Source organism: Mercenaria mercenaria, chromosome 13, assembly GCF_021730395.1.
Source record: "Mercenaria mercenaria strain notata chromosome 13, MADL_Memer_1, whole genome shotgun sequence".
In the NCBI taxonomy this organism is placed as follows: Eukaryota; Metazoa; Mollusca; class Bivalvia; order Venerida; family Veneridae; genus Mercenaria; species Mercenaria mercenaria.
The window spans coordinates 26,749,951-26,764,744 of NC_069373.1; the positions used below are offsets into that span (position 1 = coordinate 26,749,951).

Here is a 14,794-nt window from a genome sequence, read left to right on the forward strand (position 1 = left end):
GAAGATTTTTTAAGATTTTCTTATGTAAAATCAAGTGACCCCTGGGGCGGGGTCAATTTTGACCCCGGGGTCATGATTTGAACAAACTTGGTAGAGGTCCACTAGGCAATGCTTCACACCAAATATCTAAGCTCTAGGGCTTCTGGTTTTGAGAAGAAGATTTTTAAAGTTTTTCCTTTCGGTTGCCATGGCAACCAGTGTTCTGCATGGAATTCAATTCTTTGAACAATTTTGAAAGGGGGCCATCCAAGGAACATCCCTGTGAAGTTTCATCAAAATTGGCCTGTTGGTTTAGGAGGAGATGTTGTTTAAAGGAAAGTGTGGACGGACGTACAACGGACGGACGTACAACGGACGGACGTACAACGGACGGACGGACGGACGGACGCCGGACGGTGAGCGATCACAATACCTCACCCTGAGCACTTTGTGCTCAGGTGAGCTAAAAACAAGAAAGTAGGTCAGTAGGTCAAGGTCAAAGTCAAGTGACATCATATTACTTGGGGTCATCAGGTAATTATGATTAAACACTCTTGGAAATAGGATCAGATGATTTTTTAAGTATTTTTCCTATATAACTCACCTATTTTACCTTGTCATGGTAAAGATTCTTCAAGATAAGTACTGAAATCTGTTAAAAAATTATACAAATCTCTTCTGTAGCTTCAAAAACAAGAAAGTAGGTCAGTAAGTCAGGGCTAAGAACATTAAAGATGAGTACTGAAATCTTTATCGAAAGTTATTGACATGGTCCAAATTTCTATGCTGTTAAGATCGGTGTGCAAAACTGTATTTGTCATCCAAATTTCAAGGCTCTATCTTAAAAAACAACTGGAATGTGTCTGTAGGACACAGGGTGTGCCCCCCCCCCCCCCCCCTGGTACATTTGTCAGAAGTAAGGGGCAATAATTCAAATGTTTGCAGTCTTAATGGGGTATAGCCTCAACAAACATTTTATGCAAAGGATTCATTACTTTTGAGCTATGAGCATCACAAACAAAAAATCCACTATTTTGGATATTTCAAGGGTCATAACTCTGTAACAAGAGATCACAGAGTGATCTTGGCGCCCACCAATGTGCCATTTTTGAGTGTTCCAAATTTCAAGACTTACTGACTACCTCAAGGTCAAATTTCATTTCTGTACACAACACTGTGCATGTGGTCCAAATTCGAAAGCTGTAGCTTGAGAAATGTGAAAGTATGTCACTAGGTCAATGTCAAGGTCAAAGTTTGTTTCGGTACACAATCCTATGCATGTGGTCTAAATTTGAAGCCTATAGCTACAGAAATGTGGAAGTAGGTCACTAGGTCAATCTTAAGGTCAAAGTTCATTTCGGTACACAAAACTATGCAAGTGGTCCAAATTTGAAGGCTGTAGCTTGTGAAATGTAAAAGTAGGTCACTAGGTCAAAATCAAGGTCAAATTCTATTTCGGAATACAAAACTATGCATGTGGTCCAAATTTGAAGCCTGTACCTTAAAAAATGTGAAAGTAGGTCACTAGGTCAATGTAAAGGTCAAAGTTCATTTCTGTATACAAAACTATGCATGTGGTCCAAATTTGAAGGTTATAGCTTGAGAAATGTAAAAGTATGTCACTAGGTCAAAATCAAGGTCAAATTTTATTTCGGAATACAAAACTATGCATGTGGTCCAAATTTGAAGCCTGTACCTTAAAAATGTGAAAGTAGGTCACTAGGTCAATGTAAAGGTCAAAGTTCATTTCGGTACACAAAACTATGCAAGTGGTCCAAATTTGAAGGCTGTAGCTTGAGAAATGTAAAAGTAGGTCACTAGGTCAAAATCAAGGTCAAATTTTATTTCGGAATACAAAACTATGCATGTGGTCCAAATTTGAAGCCTGTACCTTAAAAATGTGAAAGTAGGTCACTAGGTCAATGTGAAGGTCAAGGTTTTTTCGGTACACAAAACTATGCATGTGGTCCAAATTTGAAGGCTGTAGCTTGAGAAATGTGAAAGTAGGTCACTAGGTCAAAATCAATGTCAAATTTCATTTTGAAACACGGAACTATGCATATGGTCCAAATTTGAATCAAGGTCAACTCATGTCAAGGTTCATCTTGCCACTCAAAAATATACATGTGGTCCAAATTTGAAGGCTGTAGCTACAGAAATGTGAAAGTAGGTCACTAGGTCAAAATCAAGGTCAACTCATGTCAAGGGTCATCTTGCCACTCAAAAATATACATGTGGTCCAAATTTGAATGTTGTAGTTATTGACAAGAACATTTTAAAAGCTTTTCCCTATATAAGTCTATATGAACCATGTGACCCCTGGGGCGGGGCCATTTTTGACCTAGGGCGATAATTTGAACAAACTTGGTAGAGAACCACTAGCTGATGCTACATTGCAAGTATCAAAGCCTTAGGCTTTGTGGTTTCGACAAGAAGATTTTCAAAGTTTTTCCTTATATAAGTCTATATAAATCATATGACCCCCAGGGCGGGGCCATATTTGACCCTAGGGGTATAATATGAATAATCTTAGTTGAAGACCACTAGATGATGTCACATACAAAATATCAAAGCCCTAGGCCCTGTGGTTTTGGACAAGGGGTTATTCAAAGTTTTTCCCTATATAAGTCATTATAAACTATGTGACCCCCAGGGCGGGGCCATATTTGACCCCAGAGAAATAATTTGTATCATCTTGGTAGAGGACCACTAGATGATGCTTCAAACCAAATATCAAAGCCCTAGGCTCTGTGGTTTTGGATAAGAAGGTTTTCAAAGTTTTTCCCTATATAAATCTATGTAAAATATAGAAATAAACAAAGGGCCATAACTCACTCATAAATTGTTGAACCAGTCTGATTTTCAGGGGGACACAACTAGGGTACCAATTCATCATTCTGACAAAGTTTGGTCAAAATCCCCCCAGTAGTTTCTGAGGAGATGCGATAACGAGAAATTGTTAACGGACGGACGGACGGACGGACGGACCACGGACGCAGAGTGATTTTAATAGCCCACCATCTGATGATGGTGGGCTAATAAGAGCTAAGATTCTCAAGAAGAATGCCAAGTGTGCAAGGTCACATCACGAAAAAGACTCCAGCAAGGTTTCCTGAATTTACATCTAATACTTTTTGAGCTAGGCACATAATTAGGTGAAAAAGTGCATTTTTTTACTATTTCAGGAGCCATAACTTTAAAAAAGGGGGTGGAGCCAGCCAAAAAATTAGAGGTGTGCAAGTTTATATCATGATAAAGACTTATGCAAGTTTTCAACCATTTATATTAAATACTTTTTGAGCTAGGTGCGTCACAACGTGAAAATGTACATTTTTGACTATTTCAGGGGCCGTAACTCTAAAAATAGGGGGTGGACCCAAATGAAAAATAGAAAGTGTGCAAGTTCATATCATGATTAAGACTCATGCAAGGTTTCATGAATCTATATCAAATACTTTTTGAGCTAGGCGTGTCACAAGGTGAAAATGTGCATTTTTGACTATTTCAGGGGCCATAACTCTGAAAATAGGGGGCGAAGTCAGATGAAAAATAGTAGGTGCGCAAGTTCATATCATGATTAAGACTGATGCAAGGTTTCATGAATCTATATCAATTACTTTTTGAACTAGGCATGTCACAAGGTTAAAATGTGCATTTTTGACTATTTCAGTGGCCATAACTCTGAAAATAGGGGGCGGAGCCAGATGAAAAATAGGAGGTGCGCAAGTTCATATCATGATTAAGACTCATGCAAGGTTTCATGAATCTATATCAAATACTTTTTGAGCTAGGCATGTCACAAGGTGAAAATGAGCAATTCTGACTATTTCAGGGGCCATAACTCTGAAAATAGGGGGAGAGCAAGATGAAAAATAGGAGGTGCTGAAGTTCATTATATGATTAAGACTCATGCAAGGTTTCATGAATCTATATCAATTACTTTTTGAGCTAGGCATGTCACAAGGTGAAAATGAGCAATTCTGACTATTTCAGGGGCCATAACTCTGAAAATAGGGGGAGAGCAAGATGAAAAATAGGAGGTGCTGAAGTTCATTATATGATTAAGACTCATGCAAGGTTTCATGAATCTATATCAATTACTTTTTGAGCTAGGCGTGTCACAAGGTGAAAATGTGCATTTTTGATTATTTCAGGGGCCATAACTCTGAAAATAGGGGGCGGAGCAAGATGAACTAAAAATGTGTCCATGGGACACAGATGCCCCCACTACATGACATTAAAATGACAATTTTTTCCCAGGTCAGGGGCCATAACTCCTACAATACTGAATGAATCCGGACGCGAAACCCCCACATGCTGACCAACATTCCTGTAAACTTTCGTGACTCTAGGACAAATACTTTTGGAGCTACGCACAACACAACATTAAAACAAGAGGGCCAAGATTGCCCTAGGTCGTTCACCTAAGAAACACTCCATAACAGTGTAAAACATGTTTGACCTAGTGATTTCATGGAAACAAATATTCTGACCAATTTTCATTAAGATTGGACCAAAAAATTGGTCTCTTGCGATAAAACAAGCATTTTCTTAGATATGACCTAGTTTTTGACCCTAGATGACCCATGTTCAAACTCGACCTAGATTTTATCAAGGCAATCATTCTGATCAAAATTCATGAAGATCAACTGAAAAATACAGCCTCTATCACATACAGAAGTTTTTTCTTTGATTTGACCAAGTGACCTAGTTTTTGACCTCAGATGACCCATATTCAAATTCGACCTAGATTTCATTAAGGCAATCAACCTGACCAAATTTCATAAGTATCAACTGAAAAAAACAGTCTCTATCGCATACACAAGATTTTTCTTTAATTTGACCTAGTGACTTAGTTTTTGACCTCAGATAACCCATATTCAAAACAGACCTAGTTTTCATCAAGGCAATCACTCTGACGAAATTTCATGAAGATCAATTGAAAAATACATCCTCTATTGCATACACAATGTTTTTCTTCAATTTGACCTAGTGACCTAGTTTTTGACCCCAGATGACCCATTTTCGAAATCAGCCTAGATTTTATCAAGGTAATCATTCTGGCTAAATTTCATGAAGATCAGTTGAAAAATACAGCCTCTATTGCATACACAAGGTTTTTCTTTGATTTGACCTAGTGACCTAGTTTTTGACCCCGATGACCCATTTTCGAACTTGGTCTAAATTTCATCAAGGCAATCATTCTGACCAAAATTCATGAAGATCAATTGAAAAATACAGCCTCTATCGCATACACCAGGTTTTTACGTGATATGACCTAGTGACCTAGTTTTTGACCCCAGATGACCCATTTTCGAACTCGGCCTAGATTTCATCAAGGTAATCATTCTGACCAAAATTCATGAAGATCAATTGAAAAATACCGCCTCTATCGCATACACAAGGTTTTTCTTTGATTTGACCAAGTGACCTAGTTTTTGACCTGAGATGACCCATTTTCGAACTCGGCCTAGATTTCATCAAGGCAATCATTCTGACCAAAATTCATGAAGATCAATTGAAAAATACCGCCTCTATCGCATACACAAGGTTTTTCTTTGATTTGACCTAGTGACCTAGTTTTTGACCCGAGATGACCCATTTTCGAACTCGGCTTAGATTTTATCAAGGTTATCATTCTGACCAAAATTCATGAAGATTAATTAAAAAATACCACCTCTATCGCAAACACAAGGTTTTTCTTTGATTTGACCTAGTGACCTAGTTTTTGACCCGAGATGACCCACTTTCAAACTCGGCCTAGATTTCATCAAAGTTATCATTCTGACCAATATTCATGAAGATTAAATGAAAAATACAGTCTCTATCGCATACACAAGGTTTTTCTTTGATTTGACCTAGTGACCTAGTTTTTGACCCCAGATGACCCATTTTCGAACTCGGCCTAGATTTCATCAAGGTTATCATTCTGACCAATATTCATGAAGATTAATTGAAAAATACAGCCTCTATCGCTTACACAAGCTAAATGTTGACAGACGACGGACGACAGACGACAGACGCCAGACGACAGACGACGGACGCCGGACATCGAGCAATCAGAAAAACTCACCTGAGCATTGCTCAGGTTAGCTAATGACCAATTTTTAACTATGTCAGGGGCCATAACTCCTACACGACTGAATGAATCCGGACGCGAAACCCCAGGTGCACAACTGCACATCCTGACCAACATTCCTGTAAACTTTGGTGACTCTAGGTCAAATACTTTTGGAGCTACGCACAACACAACTTAAAAATGACCATTTTTTAACTAAGTCAGGGGCTATAACTCCTACAAGACTGAATGAATCGGGACGCGAAACCCCAGGTGCGCAACTGCACATGCTGACCATTATTCCTGTAAACTTTGGTGACTCTAGGTCAAATACTTTTGGAGCTATGCACGACACAACATTAAAATGACCAATTTTTTACTAAGTCAGGGGCCATAACTCCTACATGACTGGATGAATCCGGACGCAAAACCCCAGGTGCACAACTACACATGCTGACCAACATTCCTGTAAAGTTTTGTGACTCTAAGTCATATACTTTTGGAGCTAGGCGCGACACAACACTAAAATGACAAATTCTTACAAAGTCAGGGGCCATAACTTCTACATGACTGAATGAATCTGGACGCGAAACCCCAGGTGCACAACTACACATGACCAACATTCCTGTAAAGTTTTGTGACTCTACGTCAAATACTTTTGGAGCTAGGCGCAACACAACATTCTCGGAAGGACGGACAGACGGAAGGACGGACGGAAAGACGGATGGACGGACAAGGGCAAATCTATATGCCCTCCCAAAGTGGGGGCATAAAAACAGGAGGTGCGCAAGTTCATATCATGATAAAGACTCATGCAAGGTTTCATCAATTCATATCAAATACTTCTCGAGCTAGGCGCGTCACGAACTTCGGACGCACGGATGGACAGACAAGACCAAATCTATATGCCCCCACCACTCATGGGGGGGGGGCACAAAAAAGAAGGTCAGTAGGTCAAGGTCAAAGTCAAGTGACCCTAATTACTTGGGGTCATCAGGTAAATATAATAAAATAGTCTAGGAAATATGATCAGATAATTTTTAAAGTATTCTTTCCTGTATAACTCATATACAAGTGACCCACGGGGTGGGGCCTCTTTTCACCCCAGGGGCATAATTTGAACAACCTTGTTAGAGAAGCACTAGGCAATGCTACATACCAAGTATCAAAGGCCTAGGCCTTGAACTTTCAGACAAGAAGATTTTTAAAGCTTTTTCATATATAAGTCTATGTAAAACTTGGGACCCCCAGGGAATAATCTTGGTAGAGGACCACTAGATGATGCTACCAAATATCATAGCCCTACGACCGGTGGTTTTGGACAAGAAGATTTTCAAAGTTTTTCTATATAAGTCTATGTAAACCATGTGACCCCCAGGGCAGGGCCATATTTGACCCTAGGAGAATAATTTCAACAATCTTAGTAGAGGACCACTAGATGATGCTACATGCCAAATATTAAAGCCCTAAGACCTGTGGTTTTGGACAAGAAGATTTTTAAAGTTTTTCCTTTCGGTTGCCATGGCAACCAGAGTTTTGTATGGAATTGAATTCTTGGGGTGGGGCCTTTTTTCACCCCATGGTAATAATTTTAACAATCTTGGTAGAGGACCACCAGGCAATGCTACATACCAAATATCAAACACCTATGTCTTGTGGTTTAAGACAAGAAAATTTTTAAAGTTTTTTCCTATACATGTCTATGTAAAACTTGAGACCCCTGGGGCGGGGCCATATTTCACCCCAGAGATATAATTTGAACAATCTTGGTAGAAGACCACTAGCTGATGTCACATACCTAATATCAAAGCCCTATGTCCTGTGATTTTTGACAAGAAGATTTTTAAAGTTTTTTTCCTATAAAAGTCAATATAAACCATGTGACCCCTGGGGCGGGGCCATATTTGATCCTAGGGGTATAATTTGAATAATCTTGGTAGAGGATCACTAGATGATGTTACATACCAAATATCAAAGCCCTAGGCCCAGTGGCTTTGGACAAGAAAATTTTCAAAGTTTTTCCCTATATAAATCTATGTAAACCATGTGACCCCACAAGGGCGGGGCCATATTTGACCTTAGGGGAATATTTGAACAAACTTGGTAGAGAACCATTAGATGATGCCACATACCAAATATCAAAGCCCTAGCTACTGTGGTTTTGGACAAGAAGATTTTTAAAGTTTTTCCTTTTGGTTGCCATGGCAACCAGAGTTCTGTATGGAATTCATTTCTTTGACTAATTTTCAATGAGGATCATGCAAGGAACATTCCTGTGAAGTCTCATCAAAACTGGAGTGGTGGTTTAGGCTGGGAGGTGTTGACGGATGCCGGACAATCACTGACCACAAAAGCTCACCCTTGAGCACTTCATGCTCAGGTGAGCTAATAAAGGATTCATTATTCTAGGCCAAATACTTTTTGGGCTATGAGCATCACAAACAAAAATCCACTATTTTGGATATTTCAAGGGCCATAACTCTGTAATAAGCATTAAGATTCTCAAGAAGAATGCCAAGTGTGCAAGGTCACATCATGATCAAGACCCATGCAAGGTTTCATGAATTTACATAAATTACTTTTTGAGCTAGGTAAAAGGTGAAAATGTGCATTTTTGACTATTTCAGGGGCCATAACTTTAAAAAATAAGGGGTGGAGCCATACGAAAAATAAGAAGTGCGCAAGTTTATAAATGATAAAGACTCATGCATTAGTTTTCATCAATTTATATCAAATACTTTTTAAACTAGGTACGTCACAACGTGAAAATTCGCATTTTTGACTATTTCAGGGGCCATAACTCTGGAAATAGGGGTTGGAGCCTGTCAAAAAATAGGAGGTGCGCAAGTTCATATCATAATAAAGACTCATGCAATGTTTCATCCATTTATATGAAATATTTTTTTAGCTCAGCGCATCAGAAGGTGAAAATGTGAGTTTTTTACTATTTCAGGGGCCATAACTCTGGAAATAGGGGATGGAGCCAGTTGAAAAATAGGAGATGCACAAGCTCATATCATGATTAAGACTCATGTGAGGTTCATCCATCTATATCAAATACTTTTCCAGCAAGCATATTTATTTATTTATTTTTGTTGTGTTTAACGTCGCACCGACACAATTTTAGGTCATATGGCGACTTTCCAGCTTTTAATGGTGGAGGAAGACCCCAGGTGCCCCTCCGTGCATTATTTCATCACGAGCGGGCATCCAGCAAGCATAAGTCATGTACGTGCATAATCTACATATTGCCCTCTATCCAAATTCAGTTTCATCATCATAGCTTGAATACTTTTTGAGTAATTGCAGGATCCAGATTTGTGACCAGGTGATGGAAAATAAAAAATGAAGAAAAAAAAATTGCAGTGGGGGAATGTCTAATATTCATGGAAGGCTTAAATTTAAAAAAAATTAAATTCTACCAATTGTTTAGTTTGTTATGTACAAATATGTGGATTTTTAAACAATTAAAGGGCAATAACTCTGAAGTTACTAAAGAAATCCTGACGAAACTGTGTGTGTACTACAAAATTATGGCGATCTAAATTCAGTTTATGTTTCATAGTTCTAGGTCAAATATGTCACAAGTTATGAAGCTGAAATTGCCATATTTATATTACCCTATAGTTAACACTAGAAACTACTAAGGGCCTAAGTCTTGTGTTGCTTTGGCAATCTGACAGAAACTAAACATGCCACTTTTTTTTTATAGTGGTGAACATGTATATGAAGTTTTATTTAAATACAAATGTATTCCAAATGGCTCCGGATGGACAGACAAACCGACCGACAACGCCAAAACTATATCCCTTCGCCTTCAGCTGGGGATAAAAAGGGAGACAACTCAGCTCAGACTTTATTTTTGATTTAGGTGACTATTGACCTAGTACCTCATGCAAACCATGCACCTTTTACCTCTAAGCATGAAAAAAGCATGCATAATTACTACAATGGCCAGCAGTCTAAAAAGAAAACTATGTAAAGATCAAATCCTTAATGCCCTGGGGAAAGTGTGACATATTTTTTCTGGTGAAATTTGTCAAGACAATTTTTTTGAAAAAGTCAAAATCCACAGAATTTCACAAGGCAAAATATGTTAAGAAAGCTACTGCTGGAAAGAGAACAATCCCTGTATGTGTCAAAGTATGGGAAAAATATATAGAAGTATGAGAAAATCAAAGAAATCAATCTCGGCACAACCTATTTTCCTATCATATGCTCATTTTGATGTGCGCTTCATCCAAAATAAGAAATTCCAGAATTTCAACCTTAGACATTTCTGCATAATTATAATGAAGGCATACATATCTCCAAGTGCATAAAAAATTAAATGCCAACCTTTATAATGCAACACACCTGTTTTGTAGTCTCACTAAGAACAATGCCCTGTTCATCCCCTAGCTCTGGATATCCACACTGACACCATGTTTTTAAGCGTCTCGCATATTCTAGCTCGTCTATTACACCTGCCCAGCTTACAATACTATCCAGCAGTAACACCTGGAAACATACAGTTTCACAGCATACATATATATAATTGTACTTGTTGAACATCAAAAAACTTTCTCCTGCAATGTAACAACAAACAGTGTATATGGTTCATTGATGTAATCACGTAAAGATGGTACCTAAGGCTACGTTTTCAATGACAACAACAACAAACCAAGTGCAAAACTGAAGTGCATATCGCTTATCTCACACTAGCAATATTTTAACATAGCACCGTGCAGTAAATACGGGAACTTTTGACAGCGACATCGGCTTTGTTGTTTTGGTGGATTAGCTAATGAAAGGCTATTGTCATTTCTTTTTAACTCACACAACCATTTCATTGAGGCACATATGGAAGATCGATTTGGCGAATAAGTAGCCTCGTTAAATAAAGTCTTTATTATTATTATTATTATTATTATTCATACTAAAGAACGTCTGCATTATATTAACAGAAGTTTCTATCGGCAGATTCTGCAAGGTAAATGTGATTCCACACGCCACAGTCAATATGCAAACAAGAGGGTCATGATGACCCTGGATCGCTCACCTGAGTAATATGAGCTACATGTTTCAAATGTCAAACTGATGATAAAATATTAAGAAAGTCAGTAGGTCACATTCGTGGTCAATGAAATTCAGTTTTACGATTTGTGTGCAAGTATGTGTATGTCATCAAAATTTCAAGGCTGTATCTTAACAAGAGCTGTCACTAATGGTGACAAATGCCCCTGCAGCACCTTGACCTTTGACCTGGTGACCTTGACCTTTGACACGGTGACCCCAAAGTCAATAGGGGCCGTGTACTCAATAAGTACTATTAGCATGTGAAATTTGAAGGTCCTTGGTGCAGTGGTTCACGAGTAAAGTGCCTTCATGCAAAAAGTTAACGTTGGCCCCTGTGACCTTGACCTTTGACCTGGTGACCCCAAAGTTAGTAGGGCTCTTGTACTCAATAAGTACTATCAGCAGGTGAAGTTTGAAGGTACTGGGTGCAGTGGTTTGCGAGTAAAGTGCCTTCATGCAGAAAGTTAACATTGGCCCCTGTGACTTTGACCTTTGATCTGGTGACCCCAAAGTCATGTGCTCAATGAGTACTATCAGCAAGTGAAGTTTGAAGGTACTGGGTGCAGTGGTTTGCGAGTAAAGTGCCTTCATGCAGAAAGTTAACGTTGGCCCCTGTGACCTTGACCTTTGATCTGGTGACCCCAAAGTCACGTGCTCAATGAGTACTATCAGCATGTGAAGTTTGAAGGTCCTAGGTGCAGTGGTTCGCGAGTAAAGTGCCTTCATGAAAAAAGTTAACGTTAGACCCTGTGACCCTGACCTTTGACCTGGTGACCCCAAAGTCAGTAGGGATCCTGTACTCAATGAATACTATCAGCATGTGAAGTTTGAAGGTCCAGGGTGCAGTGGTTCGCGAGTAAAGAGCCTTCATGCAAAAAGTTAACGTTGGCCCCTGTGACCTTGATCTTCGACCTGCTGACCCCAAAGTCAGAAGGGGTCATGTATTCAATGAGTACTATCAGCATGTCAAGTTTGAAGGTCCTGGGTGCAGTGGTTCGTGAGTAAAGTGCCTTCATGCAAAAAGTTAACGTTGGCCCCTGTGACCTTTGACCTGGTGACCCCAAACTCAATAGGGGTCATGTACTCAATGAGTACTATCAGCATGTGAAGTTTGATGGTCCTGGGTGCAGTGGCTTGCAAGTAAAGTGCCTTCATGCAAAAAGTTAACGTTGTGACTAATGAACGAACTAACGGACAGTTGAAAACTAATATGCCTCCCTTCGGGGGCATAAAAAAACAAGAAAGTAGGTCAGTAGGTCAAGGTCACAGTCAAGTGACGTCATATCACTTGGGGTCATCAGGTAATTATAATTAAACAGTCTTGGAAATAGGATCAGATGATTTTTAAGTACTTTTCCTATATAACTCACATAATAACTAAGTGACCCCAGAGTGGGGCCTCTTTTAATCCAAAGAGCATAATTTAAATAATTTTGGTAGAGGACTACTAGACAATGCATCATACCAAATATCAAAAGCCTAGGTCGCATGGTTTCAGACAAGAAGATTTTTAAAGTTTTTTCCTATGTAAGTCTATGTAAAACTTGGGATCCCCGGGGCGGGGCCATATTTGACCCTAGGGGGATAATTTGAATAGTCTTGTCCAAAACCTCAAGGCCTAGAGCCTTGATATTTGGCATGTGACATCATCTAATGGTCCTTTAAGAAGATTGTTCAAATTACGCCCCTTGGGTGAAAAGAGGCCCCGCCCTGGGGGTCCCAAGTTTTGCATAGACTTATATAGGAAAAAACTTTAAAAATCTTCTTGTCTAAAACCGCAAGACCTAGGCCTTTGATATTTGGTATGTAGCATTGCCTTGTGGTCCTCTACAGAAATTGTTCAAATTATTACCCTGGGGTGAAAAGAGGCGGGGTGGGGGTGGGGGGGGGGTTGTTAAGTTTTACATAGACTTATATAGGAAAAAACTTTAAAAATCTTCTTGTCCAAAACCTCAAGGCCTAGGCTTTTCATATTTGGAATGTTGCCTTGCCTAGTGTTCCTCTACCAAAATTTTTCAAATTATGCCCCTAGGGTGAAAAGAGGCCCTGCCCTGGGGGTCCCAAGTTTAACAAAGACTTAATAGGAAAAAAATAAAAAATCTTCTTGTCCTAAAGTTCAAGGCCTAGGCCTTTGATATTTGGTGTGAAGCATTGCCTAGTGGATCTCTTATAAGATTGTTCAAATTATATCTCTCATGAGAAAAAGCCCTGGGGTCACTTGTTATATGAGTTATATAGGAAAAAGTACTTAAAAATTATTAGATCATAGTTCCTAGACTGTTTAATTATAATTACCTGATGACCTCAAGTGATTAGAGGTCACCTGACTGTGACCTTGACCTACTGACCTAACTTACTGTTTTAAGCTCACCGGAGCCAAAGGCTCAGAGTGAGCTATTGTGATCGCTCACCGTCCATCCGTCGTCCGTCCGTCCACACTTTCCTTTGAACAACATCTCCTCCTAAACCACCAAGCCAATTTTGATGAAACTTCACAGGGATGTTCCTTGGATGGTCTTCTTCAAAAATATTCAAAGAATTGAATTCCATACAGAACTCTGGTTGCCATGGCAACCAAAAGGAAAAACTTAAATATCTTCTTGTCCAAAACCATAAGGCCTAGGGTTTAAATATTTGGTATGTAGCATCAGCTAGTGAGCCTCCACAAAAATTGTTCAAATTATCCCCCTAAGGTCAAATATGGCCCCACCCCGGGGATCACGTGGTTTTTTAGCTCACCTGAGCCAATGTCCGTCGTGTGTCGTCAGTCATCCGTCGTCCGTCCGTCAACATTTTCTCTAAAAAAATCTACTTCTTGAAATTCTTTATTATTGATTCAGAGAAGAAAAGTGACCACGGACAACTTGACGGACGCACGACGACTTTGAAAAATCTTAGTAGAGGGTCACACAAGGACCATTTGTGTAAAGTTACTTTAAAATTGGGGCAGCAGTTTCACGCAAGAAGATTTTTTTAATTTCCAGTATATACATATAGGTAAAAGTGACCACACAACCTGGCGGCCATGTCTTTTGACGAATCAGTATAATTTGAACAATCTAGGTAGAGGGTGACAGAAGGACCATTTGTGTAAAATTATTTCAAAAATCGGACCACTGGTTTAGAAGGAGATGTCGTTTGAAGATTTTTTTATTTGCAGCTCTATGTGCATCCAAGTGAAACCGTTGAACAAATTTGGAAGAGGACCACTTAAGGAGCATCCAGGCCAAGTTTCATCAAAATCCATTCAGTGGTTTTGGAGGAGATGTTGTTTTAACATAATTGCTGACAACGGATGATTTGATGGACGAACTGATGGACAGACGACGGACAGAGCACATTCACAATACCTCACCATGAGCACTTTGTGCTCAGGTGAGCTACAAACAAACATTCTGACAAATTTCTGGGAAGACTGGATAAAAAAAAGTGGCTTCTAGTGTGAATACAAGCTTTTCCTTTGATTTTACGTAGTGACCTCGTTTTTGGCCCCATGTGACCCAGATCTGAAATCATCCAAGACTTTATGATAGTAAACATTCTGACCAAGCTTTATGAAGATAGAATAAACAAGAGGGTCATTGACCCTAAAGTGCTCACCTGTGTACAAGGCTTCAAGTGTGTTTGTATAAGTACAGTTAGGTTTCTTCTATGTTAGCCTACAGTCAACATTGTATTAAGAGACCGTCCGAGGGACTG

The 14,794-nt window shown here is 39.3% G+C and overlaps 1 protein-coding gene across 2 annotated transcripts in view; it reads right to left on the bottom strand.

Annotated features, from left to right (window-relative positions):
• The window catches only part of LOC123529251 (uncharacterized), a 228,720-nt gene that overhangs the window by 148,158 nt on the left and 65,768 nt on the right, over positions 1–14,794 (bottom strand). For both annotated transcript variants that reach the window (XM_045309491.2, XM_045309490.2), the window contains exon 5: positions 10,394–10,537. In XM_045309491.2, the coding sequence (XP_045165426.1) occupies positions 10,394–10,537 (144 nt within the window). The remainder of the gene's footprint in view (positions 1–10,393; positions 10,538–14,794) is intronic.